General features: G+C 29.0%; 1 protein-coding gene and 2 long non-coding RNA genes across 3 annotated transcripts; 1 reads left to right on the forward strand and 2 right to left on the reverse strand.

The window, feature by feature from the left end:
- Window positions 1-675: 675 nt before the first annotated feature.
- Window positions 676-4,921, reverse strand: LOC125421840 (uncharacterized). The gene is made up of 3 exons (XR_009635207.1): window positions 3,117-4,921; window positions 1,644-1,809; window positions 676-901 (listed from the first exon to the last, which is right to left on the reverse strand). It is a non-coding gene; the product is annotated as an uncharacterized LOC125421840 (long non-coding RNA).
- Window positions 4,922-10,149: 5,228 nt separating this feature from the next.
- On the forward strand, window positions 10,150-12,225 carry LOC112491886 (uncharacterized). Its single transcript, XR_003056228.3, has 2 exons — window positions 10,150-10,931; window positions 11,882-12,225. It is a non-coding gene; the product is annotated as an uncharacterized LOC112491886 (long non-coding RNA).
- Window positions 12,226-14,773: 2,548 nt separating this feature from the next.
- Window positions 14,774-17,384, reverse strand: LOC107424954 (L-type lectin-domain containing receptor kinase VII.1). The gene has a single exon (XM_016034865.4). It carries the CDS (start codon window positions 17,196-17,198, stop codon window positions 15,117-15,119), a length of 2,082 nt encoding a protein of 693 aa, XP_015890351.1. The 5' UTR covers window positions 17,199-17,384; the 3' UTR covers window positions 14,774-15,116.
- Window positions 17,385-24,915: the final 7,531 nt, after the last annotated feature.

The raw sequence follows: 24,915 nt of genomic DNA on the forward strand, positions 1-24,915 counted from the left end.
AAAATGATGATGAGATAGAGAATGATATGTTACTACCTAAAAAAATTTCTAGAAATGCTCAAGTTGAAATTAAGGAGCCCGAGAAAATGATTTTGTATCGGATGACATGGAAGATGAGTTGAATGAAGATATAGATATTGAATTGGAATCCGATAAAGAATCAAACAAGAGGTAGATTATGACAATAGCTAAAAATACGTATTAATCCAGGAATGATTAGGTACTTGTAGGTTTATAATATATATATTTTGAAACTTGGAAAACATAAATTTTCATAAATTTATTATAATCAATTATATGCTAATTCATGTTTATTACATATACAAAAGTAATATATACTTATATATATTTTGACATTTAAAATATGGATTATTTTGTTTATTTAATAGCCTTATAATAATTAAAATAATAATATAATTGTGAAACACCTTTTCACGCCTAGACTTATAAGGCTTAAGGCTTGACATTGCCACCTTGCAACGCCTTACGCCTTTTAGAACACTGCTAATCACTGAACACTCCATTATTTACCAACCAATATGCATACACTTTCAGCAACCAAAAGTTGATCACTAAAAGCCAATTAATTTAGTTATTTATATTTTTTAAATTAAATTTATTAATTACTATTGGTGCAAAAATACATAATATATAAAAGCAAATTAAAAATTTTTTACAATACCAAAATTTCAAATATTATTTATAAAATAATAATGTCATTACATACATATAATAGCCATTGCACAATTAAAACAATGACAATATAAGAAAATAAAATATATAAAAAAATGCAGCTAAGAGTAACGACGATGCTGGTGGGCAATGGTGTAAGTGGGAGGTGAATGTTGCATTGAACTTGTCGTTGCATTAAACATGATCTTGGTCTTTTGAAACTTAAAATCTGAAAAATAGAATAACTAATATTAAGTGAAAACCAACCTACTATAACAATTTGCTAAAATAACTTTAAGATAAAATTCCAAGTGCAACTTAACCTATATGGAATTTTAAACCACCAAATGCCAAAAATGAATAGTTACTACCAACCATACACTACATTTGAACAAAAATCTTTAATGTAAGGATGAAATAAAAAAATGTAATTTTGATATGCCTTAGGAACAATGAAAACCAATCCAAAATGGGTCTATTTCTTTCTTACGATGCTTAGTCACGACTCACAAGACTATATGGTCCACTGGGCACATAAATAGCAACATAGCAAACAAGGTGAGCGTTCCACATCCTATTATCCAGTATTCAAAGAGCTCAAGATTAAGTGCACTAGTAATTTATTTTATTCTAAAAAAGTGATGGTAGACACATGGCAATAGGTAGAGAACAATAGTTTTATGAAAAGAAAAAAAAATTGTCATGGTTTAACAATGAGACCTCCTAAAAAGACAATGACCAGTTCCAATGCTAACGAGTTAAAAATGATTTTTATCCCTAGTTCATCCATCCTTTCAATGGTTCTTTATTCTCAATAACAATTCCAGCAATGGTTTTTGTAGGACATTTTTTATTCCTGATCAGATGATAAGGCTATAACAGCAATGAAAGGTATAGGCATAATTAGAAGAAAAGAGAAAGAAAATAAATAAATAAATGAAAGAAGAAAAGAGAATACAGTTAAGATTTACCACCACTCTACTTGTGGACATGAATAGTTCTTAGGTAGCTTCTCTTTTTTGATAAGTATCTCTGATACCTCTATCAAATTTGGATTTCTATCAGGTGCTGCCTTGTCTTTGACAATTGTGCCTGCTTAAACATGTGCTCTTTTGCTTCTGCGTCTCCATAGTTACTCTATTTTGAAGAAAGAAAAGCAAATATAGAAAACAGATATACCTTCAATTTATATGCTCAAAATAAACTTGTTTATGCATAAAGAATCTTACTAAAAAATCAAACAAAAAAAAAATCATGTAAAACACTTAAACATGTTGGAGATTACAAATTCTATAATAATCGCTAGTATACATATCTTTTTGTGGAAGGTTGAAACACACTCACTGGATTGTTCAATGCATAAAGATGCTTCCAAATGATTAATTAATTTCATTTTTCATCTTCATGTTATACAATGTTTCACATAAAGCATTTGAGTTGCATCTAGATTTATGAGTTGACAACTAAGTGTGTGTATCTTCTAATCTAGTTTAAATAAGAATTCACTAAACCTTATTGTGAGTGAAGAAGAAAAGGTCTTCATACGAGTCATAAGAACTTTGATTGCTATACATTTGTCTCATTCATTTATGCATAGAACAACTAAAGGAATAATACATTAGTACTTTCACAAAACAAATCAAAAAGTGGTCAGTACTTTCTCAAAGTATCAATAGGAATTGTACATTCACTTAGAATAAATAAAGAAAAAGGCAGCAATAGAAGCATATGGGCAATCCCCAAATGCATCTTTTTCCCTCCAACCAATGGAGAAAAAAATGCATATTTTTCTCCATAGTTAAATAAAGGACATTGCTTTACTAATTAAACATGGTTAGCTATGCCAAGGTAGAATAAGGTTTCAGCTGGATAATCAAATAAATTGAACCTCATGCACAAATGCACAAATAAAAATACCCACCCACAAAATGTAGCAAATAAAATTAGAGTTTCTAATCTGATATTATAAATTGACCATAAAAAGGGTGAAGTTTCTAGCATTTTCAATTTACCTAGGTGAGTTAAATAGGGAAATTTTCCGTATTTCCCAAACAGAATAGAACATAATCTATAAATAAGTAGTATAGTAATTGGGATTAAGCAAGCAATATAATGTTCCAATGGTCATAATATAGTTAATTCCTAAGTCTCTGGCTGTGTTACCAAAGGCTTCATGGACAATAATTCAAAAGGAATTGCACCTTCACGTGATCCAGGAGTTAGGATAGAAGTTGATAGCTTTACCAATGAAGCATGACCCACCTTTAGCAAATTATCTCTGGCTGGTGACTAATTTGCTTAGTTCTTCTAATTATATACATCCACATAAAACATCCATTAAAATTAAATTATTATGGTTATTAAGGGTGAGCAATGTAAGTGATATTAGCACTTTATAAATAAATGACAAGAATAAGCAGCTGCATGATGCATAATGTGATTACCTCTGCCAAATCTTCAGAATATATAAATACATCTCCACGGCCTCTGCCAAAATCTTCAATAGCATCTGCTCTCTCTGAGTAACTGCATATAACGAGTTCAATTTTATGTCTGTTGTATGTATAATTTATGCACAAAACTATTAGCTTTAATAATTAAGAGAAAGTTATTGTACTATAAAAGAGAAACAAAATTAAAAAGAATGATACCAGACAGCATCCAATTCAAACAAGCAGAATTTAATCAAGTGATAGCAAATCATGTTGTTCCATCTTTCATAAACCAACTTAATATGTGTGGCTAAAGGCTTATCACTGTAAAGTTGAATTTTCTTGGAAAGTGGATGAGCAGCCAGAGATATTAAGAAGAAGAGTAACTGCTAATTATATACATCTACAATTCATATCTATTTACTAACCTGTGCCATATAAAAGATGTTAAATTTGATGAGACAACCATAGATAGCATATAAACCAATAAACCCAACCAGATCCTAATGCATGAAGAACTCAAAGAACAAGATGAAATACGTACCTTAGGAGAAAATCATTATTAAAAAAAAAAAAAAAAAAAAAAGCAAACAAACAAGCTAGATCATTAATATATGGAAAGGTCATTAAAGACTAATATATGGACGTCACCATTTAAAACCAAATCATGCTACAAGTGAAAACAATCTAAGAGATCCAATAAACTGTAGAGCCTTGTTAAAATAAAGAGCAATAGTGAACAATAAGCAACTCTGCATCATAAATTATTTGGATCTAGTGATAAGTTGTCTAGGCATAACCAAACTAAATGAAAGAAAAATAGAAAAATAATAAACAGTAGGAAATGTACAGACATATTTATCACCTCTTTATTTTTAGTAAATCCTTAATATGTGTATGTACCCTTTACTAGTATAGTATATATGCTATGATTAGTGGGAAGAAAAACTCCAAAGATATCTCTGACTGGTAACTAATTTGCTTAGTTTTTCTAATTATATAAATCGATAAAAAACATCCATTAACTGAAATTACTATGGTTACACACAAAACTATTAGCTTCAATAATTAAGCGGAAGTTATTGGAGTCAAATAGGGAAACAAAATTAAGCAGAATGATACCAGACAACATCAAATTCAAACATGCAGGATTTAATCAAGCTGTATTATATAACAATGAATATTACAGCAAATCATGTTTTCCCATACTTTTCATAAATCAACTTTATATGTATGATCAAAGGCCTATCACTATCAAGTCAAATTTTCTTGGAAAATTGAGGAGTAGCCAAGAATATAAAGAAGAATAGTAACTACTAATTAAATACATCTACAAACTCATATCTATTTACTAACTAGTACCATATGAAAGAGGTTAAATTTGATGAGACTCAATCATAGATAGCACATCAACCAATTAACCAAACCAGATCCTAATGAATAAAGAACTCAAAAATCAAGATGAAATATATACTTTAGGAGAAAATCATAAAAAATGAAAACTAAACCCGATCGCTAATATATGGAATATTCATTAAAAACAATTAACCTTGAAAGCTTCCTAAATGACATTTTACAAACAAATCATGCAATAATTGAAAACGATTTAAGAGATCTAATAAACTGTAACACATTGGTAAAATAAAGAGCTATAATGAGGGAAAGGCAACTCTGCATCATAAATGATTCAGACCCAGTGATTAGTTTTCTAAACATAACTAAAATAAATGAGAGAAAACTACAAAAATTACAAACAGTGCATCGAAGAAACAAATTACAAAGGTATGCACAAATGCATGATATAGGCAGAGAAAAGTACGAAATGTACAGAGATATTTATCACCTCTTTAGGTGTTATGGATTTAGCACCTCTTTAGGTGCTATGATATCTACGGATACATATAGGTGTTATGGATTTTATTTCTAAATAAATTTAAAAAGTTACGATTACTATAGAAGTGGATTGGAAAAAAAATACAATTAGCCAATCTAAAATTAATCATTTTTATTAAAAAAAGAGGGTAAAATTAATTAATATATGTAAAATTGCTAGTGTGTCGAGTTATGTTGGCTTAATTAGTCAATATTCACTTAGGAGAGATTATTGTAAATATAAAATTGTCAGTATATATCAACAAATAATTATAAATATAAAATTGTCAGTATATATCAACAAAATAATTAAGGATAAGATTTTATTTGATAATATTAGGAGCATTTTAAATTATTCTATCTATTTCTAAATTGTTTTTAATATATCAAACCAGTCAAGTTGATGTGCCAAGAAAAACTAGATATTGCTAAGTTGATTTCTACTTTTGGAGGCTTTGTCAATCATTGTAAGTTTTTTATTAAAAAAAATTTTAAAAGTCAATATTTTTCAAAAAACAAAAAACTTAATAAAATACAAGTAATTAATTAATAACTATAAATATCATTTTACACATTACTATTGAAGAATAATTTTAAAATTGACTTTACATTTATGCTCACTATCTTTAAAAGATGTCAATTTTTATACCACATAAGTAGCACTTCATATTCCCAATTGTAGATGCTCTAAATATAAAAAAATATATATTAAAAAAAAACACTATATATATATATATTTGAAAAATGTATGCACATATAGTATAATTTTATCAGTATTGCTACATATTTCAAAATGTTAACAAAAAAATATTTATCAAATGATATATTTTAATATAATAATATTATTAGTATATTTATATAACCTAAATATAAGTAATGATCCTTAAATATGTAAGTAAATTTAAAAAATAAACTAATTAAATATTGTCATATGCTAAATCATTTGGTGAACATTTTAATATCTCTAGTATTATTGATAATTTTTTTATAACCAAGTTAGGTATTTTTTTAAAACTCTTAGATTGTTTATTTGAAAAAGAAAATTTATAGATCCTTTTAAATTTTAATTTTTAAAAATAATAAATAGACTAATATAATTTTAATAACATATTAAAACAAAATTCTTTTTTTTTTTTTTTAAAAAAAATCTTGTCAAACTTCAATGAACTATATGCTTTTAAATATCAATAAATAATAGTTGTGGATAAATAAAATTTTGATATAAGTTTGCTTTCATAAAAATATACTAACTGTTATAAATACATATTGCAAAAAAATACATTATAAAACACATATACACACTAATATATATAGTTTTCCCATATATCATTAATTGTATAAAATGAGAATTTGCTGTCTGACATTACTTTGGAAGGGCCAGTTTTGTACCAGAGTAAATACTTTACCATACAACAAGTGTTTATAGTAAATCTATCCACTTTCATACAAAATTGACATTTCTGAAATAATATTTGACGTTAGCTTTTCACCATATGAAGTGAAATTAATCATATCCATAGCAAAATCACACATATATATATATATATATATATATAAATAATGATAAAAAGAAAACTAAATACGAATTAGAAAACTTTTGTCAACAATACGGTCTGTCTACAATAGCACCTTCTAGGAGAAACAAAATCAAAGACAAGTCTCATAAGAAACCTTTTAGAAAACCTTATTACAAAACCCATAAGTCTAATAAACTCAATCCTGATAAATTCTACAAATCAAATAAACGTAAAACAGATTCAAAACCTAATACTAAAATCAAATGCTTTAAATGTAATAAATTTGGTCATTTTGCTAATCAATGCAAAGTTAAGCAAACAATCAAACAATTAGAGATCTCAAAAGATCAAAAACAAAATTTAATCAATGTCTTAGGTATACATAACACAGATAGTGAACATAGTGACAATAATATTTACACTGAATCAAGTTCTGACGAATCAAGTATTCACACTGAATCCACTAGTGACACAAATAACCCTAAAATTACTTTAGGATGTTTAGATGCTTGTTGTCTAGATACCTGTTGTAATCAATCACTTAGTGTCTTAACTAATTCTACAGAAAATGAAGATATAGAATTACTTAGTAAATTAGAAAATCCTGATGAACGAATAGAATACATGAAAAAATATAAAAAGATAATAACTGATAATCACAAAGAAACAAATCAACATAATAAAAGTACTCAAAAAATCTGTTTAACAGAAGCCTTACAAACATTTAATAAATCCAAAAACAAAAATGCAACTGTTCAAGATTTATAAACAGAAATTAAAACAATCAAGTCTGAAATTAAAGAATTAAAAATGGAAAATCATTTAATCAAACATCGATTACAATTTATTCAAGATAACCCTCATAATCTTAGTCCTAATCAACCTGATGAACAGGAAGAAGGATCTTCCCGTGATAATTGTCTAGCTTCAATTCAAAAAATCAAACTTAGAAAATGGCACATCAAAATCACCATAATCATTAAAGATTTTCAATTAACAACAACTGCCCTTTTAGACTCAGGTGCAGATTTAAATTGTATTCATGAAAGTCTTATCCCTAATCAATATTATACCAAAACAAACGAAAAATTAAATTCAGCCAATGGTAGTAAAATGGATTGTATAAAATTTTCGTTTTAGTTTTATATATATATATATATATATTTTAAATATAATTTTAGTTTTTACTTTTTAACTAGGGGAACCATTCAAATTATTTATTCCAATTTTTTTGTTAAAAAATAAAATATATTATCAATAAATGAAGATTTTTTATATGTATAATTTTTTATTAAGTTTTTTTAAAATTAAGTTAAGCTTTTCCATTCCTTTAGTTTATATAATACTATTATAATTCTAACAAAAAAATTAAAAAAATCAATAGCAGACCCACTTAAGGCAACTTTTTTGACCATTCAAATTTTTTAACTTATTTATTATTTTATTCATGAAAGATTAATTGTGCTCCTCAATTTCTCTCTCTCTCTCATTAGCTTTTTCAATTGTTTTTTTTTTTTTTGGGCTACTTTTAAATACTTTTCATTTATCTACTTTATTTCATTTATAACTTTTCTTCAATTATAATGATTTAAAAGAACCACAACTATTTATTTATAAATATTTACTATTATAATACCTTATTTGATTATAATTTATATTTAATTACAATTATAATTTTGAACACAACTAATTAAAAACTAAAATTGATTGAATATTATAATATCTATTTATATTTTTTTTTCTAATTTTTCTACACTTTAATTTTTTTTTTACCTATTTATTATTTTAGCAGTTGTAAGGTTCAACCACCAATGTTTGGTCATTGTTAATATTTTTAGTGATCAAATTTAAATAGTCATTAGAGGGTTTTACCCTATGTTTTCTTTTTCAAATTTTCTATTATTTAAAATATTAGCAATCATCAAATTGGTCACTGATATGTAGTTTCAATGACCAACAACTACTAGTTGTTATAAATCAAATATTTATATTATTTAAGACTATCACTGGCCAAACTATTGGTCATTGATAACAACTATTAGCGACCAAATATTTTGATCAATGAAAGATCTTCTTCCTGCAAAAAAAAAAAGCGAAAATAGATCCCCGCCCTCGCCTTTAGTGACCAAATATTTATTGGTCATAAAAGATGATCATAAGTGACTAATTATTTAATGGCTAAAAGTGGTTGACCAAAGTTTTCCCTACATCAGCTACCAAATATTTAGCAACCAAAATTTGGCTGCTCATGGATTCTGTTAGTGACTAAAAAATTTTGATCACTAAAAATTTAATCGCTAATTCCCATTTTTCTTGTAGTCCCGTTTTAAGTGGGCACACCACCCCCTAGGTTCATTAAGATTTTATGGTCATGTCTCTAGCGTGCCTATCAAGAAATTACTCCAAATAAGCTCAAAACTTTCATATTTTGCAAATATTATTTAAAAAGCAAAATTGAAGCATTCCTACAAAAAAGAGAGCAAAATTCAACAAAAATATTAAAAGCTTAAGATATCAAACAAATAATTAAACTTAAATAACTAGATTTGTGAGTAAAAATGCTAACTAATCAATGGGCTTTTATATATGACATAAAAGCAAAAAGAAAAAAATACAAAACATACGTAAACTTTCTGTCTTGTCATGTGTTGAGAACAAGGTAGAAACAAAAATACATCTTAATCCACATATTCCATTGACGTCCACTGGTCCAATGAATTCATTGGTAGGAAGCTTGACAAAAAAAATCTTTGATAAAAAGAAATTTTGCATCTTCCTTCTAATTGCTTCAGAGGTATTTTTCGTTTTATTATTATTGGTATTGATACCATATCCATCTATAATATATCAAAACTATAAAAGCATTTTATAAATTTTTAAAATTTACCTGCTTGACCTTTGTTCCACTATTTTTTTTATTTATTTTTTTCATCTCCAGATCCTTCATTTATAAACCCCAAGCATTAAAACCAAACACCAGTTTCCTAGAAGATATATGTGGTAAAGTATGTTTTTTGCTATCGCATATTTATATATATTAGCCCTTTTGCTAATACATTTTATACACTTTCTTGTAGAATTCTTCTTTCATTTTTGGGTTTAGCTTTCCTACTCTCTATCTACAGTCTACTACTGTTTTACATTATGGAATCATGTTGTGAAAGTATTAAGCTACGTTCTCTGTTTTTCAGTATGCATGTGTGCAGGGTCAGCCATGGAATTCTGGAGCAATGAACAAAAACGATAATTTTTATTAAATGGAAAGGATTCAAATTACATGCTATAATACTTAAAACTTCTAAAAGTTCATTTAAAAATTACTTTCCTAATTAAACAAATACAATCAAGTTGTTCTGGTATTTTTTATTTTTTCATTTTAATATACACCATTGCCAATCTATTTATAGTTTTATTAAAGGCTAAAAAAAAAAAAAGATAATGATTATAATTTTTTTGTTGAAAAATTACAATATTATTTAAAGATATTAACTGTTAGTCAATTAAACAAACCTAGCTCCATCTTATTGTTATTTTTACTATGTAATTTAATATTTCAAAATTCTAAACTATTTTAAATATTTAAAAAAATAAAAAACACTTAAAATATTCAGAGCACCCTAACCAAAGGGGGCTTTGTGACATTGTATACCAAATCCATGATCAGGGCGGGTTATGCTTGTGTGCCATTGTCCTTATGACCCACAAGGAAAACTTTTACTAGATCCTCTTTCTTCAAGTGTTTTATGTGACATGGTTCAACCTCACTTCTGCAGAAAAATCTCATCCAAAAGAACGGCCTGTTACTTATTGTCAAAGGGTTTTTTTGAAAAATAAACACCGTACATATCAAAACTTGAAAAATGGCAAAATTTTTATGTTTTTTAAAAACTAGCCAACTTTTAACATATTCAGACCAAAATACCTTTCTTTTCTTTTTTTTCTTTTTTTTTCTCTACCAAAACTCTTTTTTTTCTTTCTTTCTGTTCTTTTATCGTTTGTTTTTTTTCCCTCTACTTTCCCTTTCAAAACACAGCTAGGGCTTTGCTTTTTACTTTCCCCATGGCTTTGCTTTCTATCTCGCTCTCAAAAATAAGAAACAAAAGATAAAAAGCCCTAGATCTATCAAGTAAGAAATAGAAAAACCTTCTCAAAAAGTTACAAACTGCATCGATGGCGAGGATAAATCAATTGCCTTGTGGCTTGGCTTCCATGGCTGAATTCTTCTCTCAGTCTGTCTTGCCTCCTCAGTGCTCTGTCTCTGTATCCAATCGTTTATTTGGTTTGAAAAGCCTTTATAAATAGGCGAAAGAGAGAAAAAGGCAGAACAAAATATTGGCAACGGTAATATTTGTTGAAACACCATCGGTGGCCCCATTTTGAAGGAGGTTGCGTCCGTGCCAGTGCTGCCGCAACCACCAAATCATTCTGCGATGGTTGTGTAAGTCTCTTTAGTTAACGAAATTATGAATTTTGTTTCTTTCAAATTGTTCAATTTCTGCAGTATCATGGGTTCTATGGGTTTTATGGGTTTTCTACAGAGGTTTGGAAGTGGGAATAGAAGGTTTGTCATTGTGTGTGTACTGGTTGATGTTGAATGCAAGTGATTCACATGATAGCTTAATTTTTAGACTGGATTGCTCTAGGAAGCTATCGCGTTGGTGTAGATTTACTAGGAAAGGTCCAAAAAGTCTTCCACACTCACCTATATATTACAACTAAAGTAGAGTTTCAACTTTCTACTTCCTACCTGGAGCTGCCCAGATATAGGTCAATGGATATTTGTTTATTATATATCCAGTAAAATTTCTTTATTATTTTATATGTTATCCAGTAAAATTTGTTTATTTTTTATTCATGGTTTCATGAATGTTAATGTCGGATAATGCATGATCTGTCTTAGGATTTAGCATAGAGAAAAGAGGAATAGTGAAAAGAAGAGGTGATCCTAGATGTCTACTGTTTAATGATTAACTATTCATAATCTACTAAAAGCTATGTATTTAATGGCTGATTATTTCTCTCTTTTGCCCTGGTTATTTGTTTAGTAGTATAAACATTGCGTATCTATTTTAATCTGCTAGTAATTTTGTGTCTTGAAATTTTGAAGGTCTTTATCGTTTGACTGTATTCATAATCTGCTTAAAGTTATGCATTTAACTTCTAATTATTTCTCTCTTTCTCCCTGGTCATGTGTTTACTAGCATAAACATTGCTCTGTTTTAATTGGCTAGCAATTTTGGTCTGGTATTTATGTATGTATGATAGTTCTGTATACATTATTAGACGTAGTTTGACCTTTAAAAGGTTTAAGCCTTTGATCTCTCTTTCTTTCCCTCTCCTACCTGCATACTGAAACTAAAACAAATGCATTTTTGTGGCATTTTGTAGTGGTGACTGTGGTATTTTTGTGCTCAAATGCATGGAGTTTTTACATACGGGATTACCCCATGAACTTTACACAAGACGACATAGTATTTTTTAGAAGGAAATATGCTCATGAGGCATATGATAAGGAACTAAGTATATAAGTTAGGTGGTGGATTGATGAACAATATAACATCTTCTTAACTGTTATGTTTTTGTAACTTAATTATTGTTTTCTTACTTCATCATATTCATAGCCTTTTGAATGTAAAGATAATGTGGGTTTTCATGTTCATTTTACAAAGAGGATGATGGATTTTGATGTAGATAACTAATTTACTTTCTTGAGAAGGAGACATTTTTTATTAGATTTCAATTTTGCACAATACCCTTAGGTGCACTTCGTTTATAGCAGCTGGAAATTTTTTCACTTGTCAGAAAAAATTTCCTCCAGCAGGAAAAATTTCCTCCTAAAGCAAATTGATTTTTCTGCTAGTCGGAAAGCCTGTTTCAATAGAAAAGTAAATTAATATTGAGGTAAAAAAATTGAAAATGAGAGTGGAAACAAAATATATTATAGACTCAATGATTAAAAACCGGATAGATTTAAAATCATTGACATTTAAAATTCTGTAAAATAATGTATTGACTTTTAAAGTCATTAACCAATTAAAAAAAAAGAAAGTATGATACATTTTGTTTTCTTTTTCAAAACAATTGAGACATTCCAAGCAATCTTTTGTAATTGGTTTCTTTTATGACCCAAATTTCTCCTTTTCATAGATTTCCCATAATGCCTCTTTTAATTTAGGATTACATTATTAAACTAAATTTTCTAAGTATGTACTACATCATTATCACAACTTAAAAAAGCATTACTATCGAGTAGAACACATATCCATAAGTATATGATAATTGTTGAAAGATATAAATTTAAAATGCATAACTATGATACACTAAATTAAAAATTCCTAATTCAAAGTATAAAACAATAGATTTGTACATCTCTGTCTATAATGTCCAACATTACCACATCGGCTACATTTACGTTCAATAACATCTTCATTTTGAGATGGTATGCATTGCATCCTTGGCCTACCGGCTCATCTACTCGTCCATCTCGGTGGAAGAACAATATATCAATTTTAGCTTTAGCAAATATTCAGTTCGGTCTATCTCAACAAAATTGAAAATTTCATCCTCTAACTATGATTTTGTGCATCATTTGTCGACGGAAACTATTATATTTTTACCATTTTGATACTCCCAATGACCATCATCATTTCGCATCAATGTTCCATCGTATAAAATCGCAATGATAATATTATTATATTTCATTTTACTACAAAATTTAATGAATAACATTAAATTAAATTAATAAATATATAAAAATATGAATAATATTAAACAAACATATTAACTAACTATATAAAAATATGAATAATACTAAACAAATATATTAACTATGTCAAAAAAATTGATTCTGTTTTTTTGTTCTGCCAAATAGAACATTTTCCTACTAGCGGAAAACTAATGGAAACTGATAAATTGGCAAAAAATAGCGGAAGTTTATTTTTTTCGTCAATTTTCCTCTACTCTGACTAGTTTTCACGATTTTTCAGTTCTACACAATTTTTTTTCCCATTTTTACAACATATGTCACATAATCATCTTTAAACTCAAATATAATAGCTTATAAACTAATTTATTATATATCCATATAAAAAAAAATCTTAAGAAATACAAAAGTAAGAAAATAAAAGAATGGGTGTTTATTTGTACAATTTCACATCATTTCGCACCAATGTTTCATCTAATAAGAAAAAAAAGAAAATTTTTACTTGAGTTTAGCTTCGAAAGTGAAAAAAATATTAAAAAAAAAAAAGTAAGAGCAGAAGAACGGGAGAATGTTTTTCTCAAAAGGAAAATAGATGTTTATTTGAGAAAGGAGAAAAAAGAAAGAGGAAGAAAAAAATTATTTTGTAATTTTCAATTTAATTAAGGGTATTTTTGTTCGTTAGATTTAAAAATAAAAAAATAAAAAATAAAAATTTTACTACTTTTCAAGTTTTGATTTGTACATGGATATTTGTTTGAAAAAAACTATTGTCAAATCCCCATTTAGGGAAACCAAACAGAATTATTGAACATACCAACTTGTATGGCCCAACTATGAATCAGAGTCTTACCTTAACTGCTGAATCATTGCATAAGACCTTGCAATTAAATATCTTTATTAATTTTCACTCTTTAATAATTATATGCTGCAGCTTTTCCTTTGCTTATTAATAATTACGGAAACACTTTGGCTTTCCTAATTTGCTTTTTCTTACCTATACTAAAAAGTTAAATAGACAAAAAGTGATTTTTTATTTCCTACCATGTTAGATTGATTTTGCTTCCATTGCTCTTACCAAAACCATGGATCAGAGTCTTTCCTTAACTGCTGAATCATTGCATAAGACCTTGCAATTAAAGATTTTTATTCATTTGTACTCTTTAATAATTATATGCTGCTGCTTTTCCTTTGATTATCAATAATTACGGAAACACTTTGCCTTTCCAAATTTGGTTTTTCTTACCTATACTAAAAGCTTAAATAAACAAAAAGTGATTTTTTATTTCCTACCATGCCAGATTGATTTTGCTTCCATTGCTCTTACCAAACCCTTGACCTAACTGCAATCATTTTAGAGCATCATTACCTTTCAAAGGCAATTGCAATATGGTTTTCTACACGATTTGGACAAGGACAGAATAATTTATCCGATGATAAAGTTGTAACAGGAAGAAATCAGCTTCACTCAGTACAACTTATGAGGCAAAAGGAAAAGACTTGGGATTGAATAGATAGATATCACAGCAAAAACAATACAATAATATATATATATATATATATATACAAGTGCCATGATATGAATCATAACCTAGAATTTATACTTTAATATTAGCATAAAGTTAGTATATGATACATATATACAAAATTTCTAATCTTCCATGTAACCAAACAATAAAAAATCGCTTCGAAGAACCCACAAAGTGAATGAATAATCTAACAAAGTATGTAAAATAGACAAAAACTCATAAAGCCAGTTCTTCCCATTTCCTAACATGTGCGCCTTTGGATTTCACTTGCCATAAAATATCTCCCTCTCCATCCACAAGCATTAATCCTGGCAGTGCAAGACAGACATCGAAAATTGGCTTTTAGAGCCAAAAATATAGCCCTCAATCATCACGCTCTAATCATCTTTCCAACTCACCTACCCTCCACGGTAGTATTGGACCAAGAGAGAGACATTGAAGAAGACAGAGACTGCTTAATATCTTCAAAAGTAGGGTGTGATCCGCGTCCAAAATTCTGTGAGAAGTCAGACCACCTATCCTTGGCTTGTATCTTTTGGAGCAAATACGCATTACCTTCACATTCAGATTCATAGAGCTCGCTTTTACCCTCCAAGACTTTCACAACCTGTCTAATGGTTGGTCTAGCATTTGGGTCAGGATATGCACATAATAGCCCCAAGTGCAATACTCTCTCAGCCTCTTCCACATTAACTTCACCTTTAGCCCTTAGTTTCTCATCAATGGCATTTACCAATCGCCCTTCAACCATTAGTTGCCAAACCCATTCAACCAAAGGTGGTTTGCCTTCCTCTATAGGTCGCCTCCCACACATGACTTCTAGTATCAATACCCCAAACCCAAACACATCGGTTTGAGCCGAGGCTCGGCCACTTCGAACCACTTCCGGGGCCAAATACCCCACGGTTCCAACCACTCTAGTGGTGCTAAGCAATTGGCCATGGCCATGCATCCGAGCTAATCCAAAATCCCCAAGCCTTCCATTCATTTCCTTGTCTAGTAATACATTGCTTGCCTTAATGTCCCTGTGTAGGACTTTGGCTTCCCATCCTTCATGTAAGTATAGGACTCCAGAAGAAACATCCTTAAGAATTCTAATTCTTTCTTCAAAGCCCAACATCTTGCTTTCATCACAATCAAAAACCCTCTTATCCAAACTCCCATTTTCCATATAATCATAGACCAACATGAAGCTTCCCTTCTCTCTTTTACACCAACCCCTGAACCCCACCAAGTTTCTGTGCTTCAATCTTCCTAGGCTTGAAATCTCAGCCAGAAATTCTCTCATTCCATCGTTTTCATGAGAAATGCGCTTCACCGCAATCTCTGCTCCTAAAGGTAAAACACCCTTGTAGACATTTCCATTTCCTCCAACACCAATCACATTTTCCTCTGAAAATCCTTTGGTTGCCCCCTCGATTTCTTGGTATGTGATTCTGTGTGGCCAATACTCGAGTTCCCATTCTTCCATTTCTGCTCTTTCCCTCGCTCTACGTCTTTGTCTTTTCATCAAACAGAAACAAAGCACAGCACAGAGAGCAATAGCTACAAAACCTCCCACTGTAATCCCTGCAATGAATCCCGTCGACCTGAGAAAAGAACCCTTTGGAAGAACAAAGGAAGACAAACCAGTAGTGATCAAACTTTCGCTTAAAGAAATGTTTGAATCGCTGAAGCTCCAAGCTAAAATCATGTGCCTTTCTACTAACGCCCCAGTTGAGCTTGTAAACCCAATATACATTTCATCTTCAAAAATATCGGACAGATTTAATGGAACACTCAACAAAGGATTACTTGGTCTTTTCATTCCCACACGCGCCATTGTAACGTTCATAAAAGAATCTGAATAGTCAATCCAAACTTGATAATTTTCTCCATTGTTAAGCTTCAATTTCTTGAGTGATTTATCATCAGCAGCACCACTTCTGTCGTCTTGCCAATACCCAGCGGAGTGGGCTACCGTAGACTTGAGGGAATTGAGATTGATCCCAACATGGTTGTCATCGATATCGTCAAATTCCTGATTCTTAAACACATCGAATTCGACACCGAAGACATGGTTATTTGGGTTCCCATCATTGGTTCGGTTCAAGAAACCCAGATTCTGAGACGAACTGACTCCGTCGATGCCGGTTTTGGATACAACAATGAAAACCAAGCCATGCCCAGGAAGAATGTTCCTATAAGGAGCCATGGAGAAGATGAAAGAGGTATAGAACGGGTAGACATAGGACGAATTCTGTTTCTTCGTGCGGATTTTGGACCTGTAAAGAGCACGACCAATGGAGAAAGTTGTGTCGTTTGTGAGTGTCAGAATGCGGGATTGAATTGTGGCGTTGCCGTAGAGAAGCAACGAGTCAGAGGAGTTGAAGCCATTGTAGACGAAATCCACTGCCAGAGCTGATGGGAAAGGTATGGTTGTGGAAAGCAGGATTAGCAGGATAAGGAAGACAGGCTTTGGGTGGGTTTTTTCCATTGTTGAGAAACCAGAGGAAAAGGAAGGAGAATCAGACCAAGAAGAAGATGATGATGAGGATGGTTTCCATGGAAAACAGGGTAAAGAAAGCAATTAATGAATGAAACAGGGGAAGCAGGACAAGTACGAAAGGAAAAAGAGGTGGGGTAGGGTGGCTGGCACTGGTGAGATGAAGGTGGTATCCAATTTTTTTTTTTTATTTTTTTTTTATTTTTATTTTTTTTTTAACGTTTTGTTATTTGGTCAAACTCAAAATGGGACCGTCAAGTGAATTGCTCTTTTACCATTTTAGCCCTCGTTTGTAAGGTTAACTACGAATATACTGTTTTACCTTGGAGTTTTTTGCGTGATTCTGTTTTTCTTTTTTTGATAAAATACGTCATTCTCTACTTGGGTAGTCAATAGGGAGTTTTATGTGATGTGTCAACACCGCTACCGGCATCATTATGCTTCTTCCAGGAAATATCAAATTATTAACTACTTGTAGTTTCACATCTTTTTCGTTTGTTTCTTTCCCCCTTAGTTTGTCAACTAAAAGGTATATTTAATCATGCATGCAATAGAAAAAGTGAAAATGAAACACCCCCCCCCCCCAAAAAAAAAAAAAAAAAAAAAAGGAGTAGGCAAGTTTAATTTCCTTTTAATTTGTTAAAGATTATGTTATGAATGTCACATTATATATTGTTGTATGCTTGATGGAAATTTTGAATTCATAATTTTTCATTAAAAGATTATATTTTCTATAAAAAAAAAAAAAAAAAACAATACTTTTGTCAATTAGAGTATATTAGGGCTGGTACACAATTAATTATTTCCAGAGACAGAAAATTAAAAGTAGAGACCAAAAAATGTTCTATGTATTATGTCTTGGTCGGACGAATTATGTCACCGATTGTAAGGGTGGGGCAGATGAACAAATTATTTGATACATTGTGCAACTTGCAAGCTTGGCAGTAATGGCATATTGGTTATTTTGGAAGAAACCAGACCTAAATTGAACATTGTGCATAGTTTATAAGGGTCAAGAAGTGGGAGGAGACTCTTTGACCTCGTTCTCTAACCTTCCAAAGTTTTTTTTTTTTTTTAATGATTTTTATGTAATTTTATTTTAGGGACTAAGCCGACATATAAAAGTAAACCATTGAACAATTTTAAGATAGAAGTTCGTGCTCTCGACTTATAATTTTATAAATCTTGATTGTATTTTGCTTTTATCATGTTAAAATAATTTTTACTCTAAAAGGAATAAAAGATATTTTTTAAATACGTAATTTTATGATGTCAATATGAAAAATATACAATTTTCACTCGGACAAATATTCTTCATGTACTTTTTGATTAAAAACTATGTACTCCAACAATATTGAAAATTTGCTTGTGCAATTAAGAAGTGAAACAATCACTGATCCATGGAGAGAGTCTAGTTATAATGTTTGCCTTTCTAGGCGTTGGATTTGAGTAATTCAACCAAAAAAAAAAAAAAAAAAAGACCAAACTAAAAACAAAACACAAAAAAGGAAAAACAAACCCGTAATTGAGTTTGACTCATCCATTCAAAGGTTAGAAAAGTCAAAATGGACATTTATGAGATTTCAGCTATGCATTTCAATAAAAGGACCCGTCCTTGCATTCGAATTAGCATAACGATCTAATACTAATGTTCACATAATCATTTACTATTGCATGGAGACGCTAATCTTTATTTCTTAATTTCTTTTATTTTTAAAAAAAGGGTTGGAAGAGTCAAAAACAGATATTTATGACATTTTCACTATCTTGGGGGGGGGGGTGTTTTGGGGACCTGTCCTTGCTTTTGAATTAGCTGTACGAAATTTGAATTATTCAACATCAATTTGTTTGCTCCGGTTACGGGCAGCTTCATTCTCTTCCCTAAACGATCAGACAAAATTGCAAAAACCAAAATTACTCGGAAAGCACTGTAATTATTAGCTAATAGACATAAAGAAACAATTTTTTGGGTAAATCATAAACAAATAAATTTAACCAAATGGAGTTGCTAAATGATGTATTTTTTTGCTATGATTCCAAATTGGAATTATCAAAAAATAAAATAAAAAGTGGTGGACTTTCCAATAACATGTGATATAGAATTCTAAATATATATATATATATATATATACGTGTATGGACGATTGGTTACTTTTAGAATCGTATTAGAGATGTTTGGTACAAAGTGCTCAGCTAGACGTCATTTAGTTCCTATTTTCTCTGTATAACTTTTACTTTTAAATTTCCTAACATAGTGAATGTCATTTCGTCCTTATAATTTAGTGCCAATGGTCATAATTGTTTATATATAAGGTTTTAGGCTTGAGTGACCATGATAGCTAAAAAAAATTAATAGGTTTCATTTGTTTTTAACACATATTATACATTAATTATAGGGTCAATGAATTATTTTAAACGGCTTTTTAGGAAACAATTATATAAGTGTCTAAAATTCAGTATTTGAATTGACAATATTGAAATGAAATTTTTATGTAATATTGTACATGGCAAAAATAAAGATATATGACCAAAGCAAATTTGTAAAAGACCACTTAAGGAAATTGTTATTAAAATATTATTATTATTGATTAAAGGGGAATATTACATGACATAAGAAAGATAAATTCCAAAATTTTCTTTTTGAAATGATATTTTTAATGAAGGCCAGCAATTCATATTGGTACGTAGCCTATCATAATCAGGGATAAATGTAATTTTTGATGTCATTTGAACTATTTACACATTAAGAATTGTCATTATTACTCAACGTTTTAGAAAAACACATCCATAATTGGTTCAGATAGGACATTCAGATATCACATGCCAACTATATTAACTTTTTTTTTAAGAAAAAAAAACAAAGGAAAGACTTTTTTTTTTTTATATTAAATATTTGACAACTATAATTGAGTACAGCTGGCAACTTTTAATTTTATATTTGAAACTGTATACTATTTATTTGATTAAACAAATATCTAGTAGGCGCTAAAGTTTTTATACAGAATATTATTATTTATCATAATTAATGATAACTATTATTATATATGTAGTAAATTTTAATTAGAGTATTAAATTTTATTATTTTTTATATTAAAATTTTAAAAATAAATTATTTAATAGTATTAATGTAAATTGTTCTATTTATATTTATTAGTAGTGACAAATAGTGTATATATATATATATAAAATTATTTATTTTCATTTTAATTTAATTTTTTTACAATGTATTTTGATTTTATGAAATTATAATATCCTTATTAGGTAATTATTTACACTCCGCGCCTGTTAGTTCCTTTTTATTTTTTTAAGGGTTAAGTAAATTGTTTGTGTCACCAACAACTTTATATATATATATATAATAATAAAAAAATAAACAAACATACCTCTTCTTTGAAAAAACTAGATCCAGTGACTTTAAAAAGTGAAAAATAAAATAGATAAAATTACCTCTTTCTTGAAAAAACTAGATAGATCAGTGTCCTAAAAAATGTCTAAACAAAAATTCGTGCTTAATGGTGTGAAAGATCTAGAACCATTTTAAATGACCGAAAATCAAACCCGCATGCAAAGCTAGACAAAACTCCACTCTGGTGTACGTTTTCAAAATCAGAATCTAGTCAACGACTTACTTTTCTTATAATGACAATTAAGGTAGACCAAAGTTGACATTGCCTATGCACTTGAGACACATATGTATGTTTTATCTTCAGAAAATCTGAAAAGGCAAATGTTGAGGAAGTTCCGTTCTTTGGATGAACATCTACGTGGACATTCAATGTATTAAATTTTTTTAATTTCATGGTATGACCATAAAAACAGCTTAAGAATATCACAACTACGATGATGACATACTTTTTCATGCATTCACACTTTAGATTGTCTTCTATCCTCCAGAAGCGTGATGCCGGCAAACATATCTTGCAGGAAAGTCTCACCCGTGTGTATTTTTTAGTGAAAAGTAAACACCTAAGCTAATCCTTTTATAAGGAGGAAAAAGTAAGGTCTATATTCTCATGATGCATGCAATAGTTGACCCACTTGTTTCCGTACGCAGATATGTAACGAATTTATAGAGAGAGAAGTGTTGATATAAGTCACATTTTAATTTATAAGTTTAAAATGAAAAATCTACTTGGAGCCTAGATATTGTCCACAGCCATATCTAGATGCCTTTCGTTATAAATTAAAAGTCACAGCCATATCTAGATACCTTTCACTATAAATTAAAAGTTAGTTTCATGAGATCAAATTTATATATATATATATATATAGTTAGTTTGAAGTAAATTTTACTTTACTTTATTTAATTAAATCAATAATTCATAACTATTAGATCACATAAAAAAATTAAAATTTAAAATTTAAAAAAAGTCAAATATGAATTTAGTAACATACTAAATGTTGAAAATGTAGTAATCTTGTCACCTTGTGCAAGCTAAAGTCTACTAAGGTTTGCACCATCTTTTTTTTTTTTCAAGAAATATTTTGTTGAATGTCTTAAAGCAATATTTATATATATGTTTTATGTTACTTTTAATGTTTTTTAATGCCTAAGTTTTGTTATATTTAGTTTAGAAATTGTCTTTCTGTTGGGTATTGTTTTTGTTTTGTAAAATGGCTATGTACTGGAAATTGTGTTTCCAACAATATAGGTCCATTGTGGAAGCTATCATATTTTGGGTTGTTTGAACTAGGTTACGATTTTTTGATATATTGTAATAGACATGTGAAAGAAAATATAGCAAAAAGAATGACGAAAAGGACTGGGAATCCCAAAATATGCATGTTGTAAGTTGGCATAACTGTTGAGATTTCCAACAGTTATGGACCATGGGTTTGAGATGAATTAGAGGCCTTACTTAATTCTTTTGGACTTAGTCTTCTCTAAATTTCATCCTTAATATTTCAACTTATCATATGTCAAAATTCAAGCAATTTGGATGAAGATATCTCAGCCTTCCATTAAGTCAAATTAGCATTACTCGATTTGGTGGAGACAATTTTTGAAGTTCAAAATCTCACCAACCTTTGCCACATTTGTGCACTCACATGTGAGCTGGTAGTTGAACGGTTATGTATCAGAATTTTGAATGAGAAATGTGTAATTTTTGAATTTTAAAGATTTTTATTTGGTTTCACACACATGACATGTGTGAGATGAGTTTTGTATCTATATATGCAACAAATAAATGAAAAGAAAAATCAATTATTGTGCTGTTTAGTTTGTGTGGCCTAATTTAGCATTGTCTCTTCTTCTTCATCTTATTCTTCTTCCTTTCTAACAAAAGTAGTAACAAACCTCAATATCACCATATCAAAAACAAAAACAAAAATTACGGAAACACCAAATCAAAAATTGAATTAAAGATTGTGTACAAGATTAACACTTTGTGTATAACACTTTTGACCAAGTGAATTCAAAACCACACCAAACTTCAACACTAAAATCCTATTTAGAAAAAATAAACTTTGTTAGGACTTAATGATTAATAAACTTAATTTTAAATCTTATTAGATCCAATAGTTGAAAAAGAAAAATCTTATTTAGTTCTCAAATTTTTTCGAGCTTAGAATATATATAAGCCCTGTTTGGTATATTTTTCACTTCTACTTTTACTTCAATAAAAATACTTCTTAAAAAATTTATTTTTTATTGGTTGTGATTAGACATGTTTCTAAAGGCCTATAGCACTTTATAAAAATTATCTAAACATTCGAGAAATAGCTTTTTGAATGTTAAACATTGTTTTTGGCTCATAAACATAGTAATTATCACATTAGGAAATCTTAATTTAATCAAAATTATATACATATCACATATTAGCCATCTCGATGTAAGGATATACTAATTTAATTAATATTATATATCTATATATATTTATATATAAGATTTTGATCTACTGAGAACCTAGTTCCTATATCTTACATGTGCTAAGGATTATCACTTACTCAATTACAATTTTAAATTTAATTTAATAGTTAAGGTGTCACATTTTTTTTACTTGTCACATCAACACATTCCTTCTCTATTTATGAACTAGATTCCGAACCTAACTTATATATATTATAGAATTGGAATCCGTCTCTTATCGGGAAATTCCTAAATTAGTTAAAAGCAGGATATTTTTATCCCAAATGCTTATCAATTTGTTGTATTATCAATTGTTATTTAAATTTAAAAATTTAAAATAAAAATGAAATGTAGCAACATTTGACATTTACGAAGTAAGAGCCATTAATTTAATAAAGTTAGGATTCCCCACTAGAAAATTCTTGTATAGAATTAATGTCTTGCGAAATAGTTTCCAACTTATCCTCCCAAACATGCTAATGTGGATACTAAAAAAAGAATCCACATGTTTTGGCCCACTTGCTTTTATGTAATAATCTTTTTTCTTAATATTGAAAGTCTATGGAAGCGTTCCCAATATATAGTTTTTTAACAAATGATCCTAACTATTAAATCTATCTAATTTAATATTATAAAATTTTCTCTTTAAAGTGCTTAAAATTCTTATACTTGTATCCAAACACTTATTTTAAGCAGAATATAAATTACATTTATTTGATATGCACAATTTAATTCTTCCAATCATGTTTCTCTCAACTCATTTATTTATTTTCCTATTTGCAAAACAAATCTGTGGATATTATCTTACTTTTAAACCTTTTTTTTTTTTTGTTTGTTTTTGTTTTTGTGATTCTCGAACCTTAAACGATATCAAGTTTAAACAGCTGATATGATATATATAATACTGTAATTATATATATATATATATATATATACATATATGTAACCAGACACTTTTAATTATCAACTTGATGAATGTAGAGTTAATTTTTTTTTTAAATAAAAATTAGTTGATACTTAATACTACATATTATGCTATCACCTGAACTAAGAAAAATTGGTTCTATGTATCTTTTTTTATTTTTTTTATTTTAGGTCTGGTTCCATCTATTTATACATAGTCTTTTTTTTTTTTAAACTATATATTTAGCCTCTGAAAGCGTAAATTTATGGCAATTTACTTGCAAAATTGGAGAGATTAGTTTCGTCAATATAGCTTCTAAAAATTAGAAAGAACAAACCTCACCTAATGATCATGTGGGAGTATGTTATTCTAACATAGAAAAATAAATAAATTAGGAAAGAGAAATGTGATTAAAAAAATAATTAACTTATGCATATCAAATAAATGTCATTTATGTTTTACTTAAAATAAAAGGTGTTTGGATATGATTATAAAAAATTTAAAGGCTTTAAAGAAAACAAATCTATATCATTAGATTAGACAAGTTTAAAAGTTAAAATGGTTTGTCATAAGTATTTGTTAAAAACCTTTATATAGAAAACCTCCCTAAAAGTCTATTATGGAAAATGAGCTTATTATGATAACCTATTAAATTTGATAAAATTATGTAGGTTTCATTTCTAGTAACCATATCACTATGACTTTCTACGTCCTGACCAATTTTACATATGTGCACACATATGATTCCTGCGTTATCTACCATTCTAACATTCTGAGGGTGCTTTAATTAAAAAGACGGTGAGGCACACAACCATATTAATAAGACTTTCAATCCAACCAAAAAAAAAAAAAAAAAGCCTCTATCATTGAGGGTTTGCCTGCCATCATTGTAGGAGGCTTTGATGCAAATATTTTTCAACATCTAGAAAAGTGCAAGTCAATTTTAATAGTCT

This window comes from Ziziphus jujuba, chromosome 1 (genome assembly GCF_031755915.1).
Source record: "Ziziphus jujuba cultivar Dongzao chromosome 1, ASM3175591v1".
NCBI classification, from domain to species: domain Eukaryota; kingdom Viridiplantae; phylum Streptophyta; class Magnoliopsida; order Rosales; family Rhamnaceae; genus Ziziphus; species Ziziphus jujuba.

Coding starts and splice junctions, on each gene's coding strand:
- LOC107424954 (XM_016034865.4), bottom strand. CDS start 17,198: ATGGAAAAAACCCACCCAAAGCCTGTCTTCCTTATCCTGCTAATCCTG.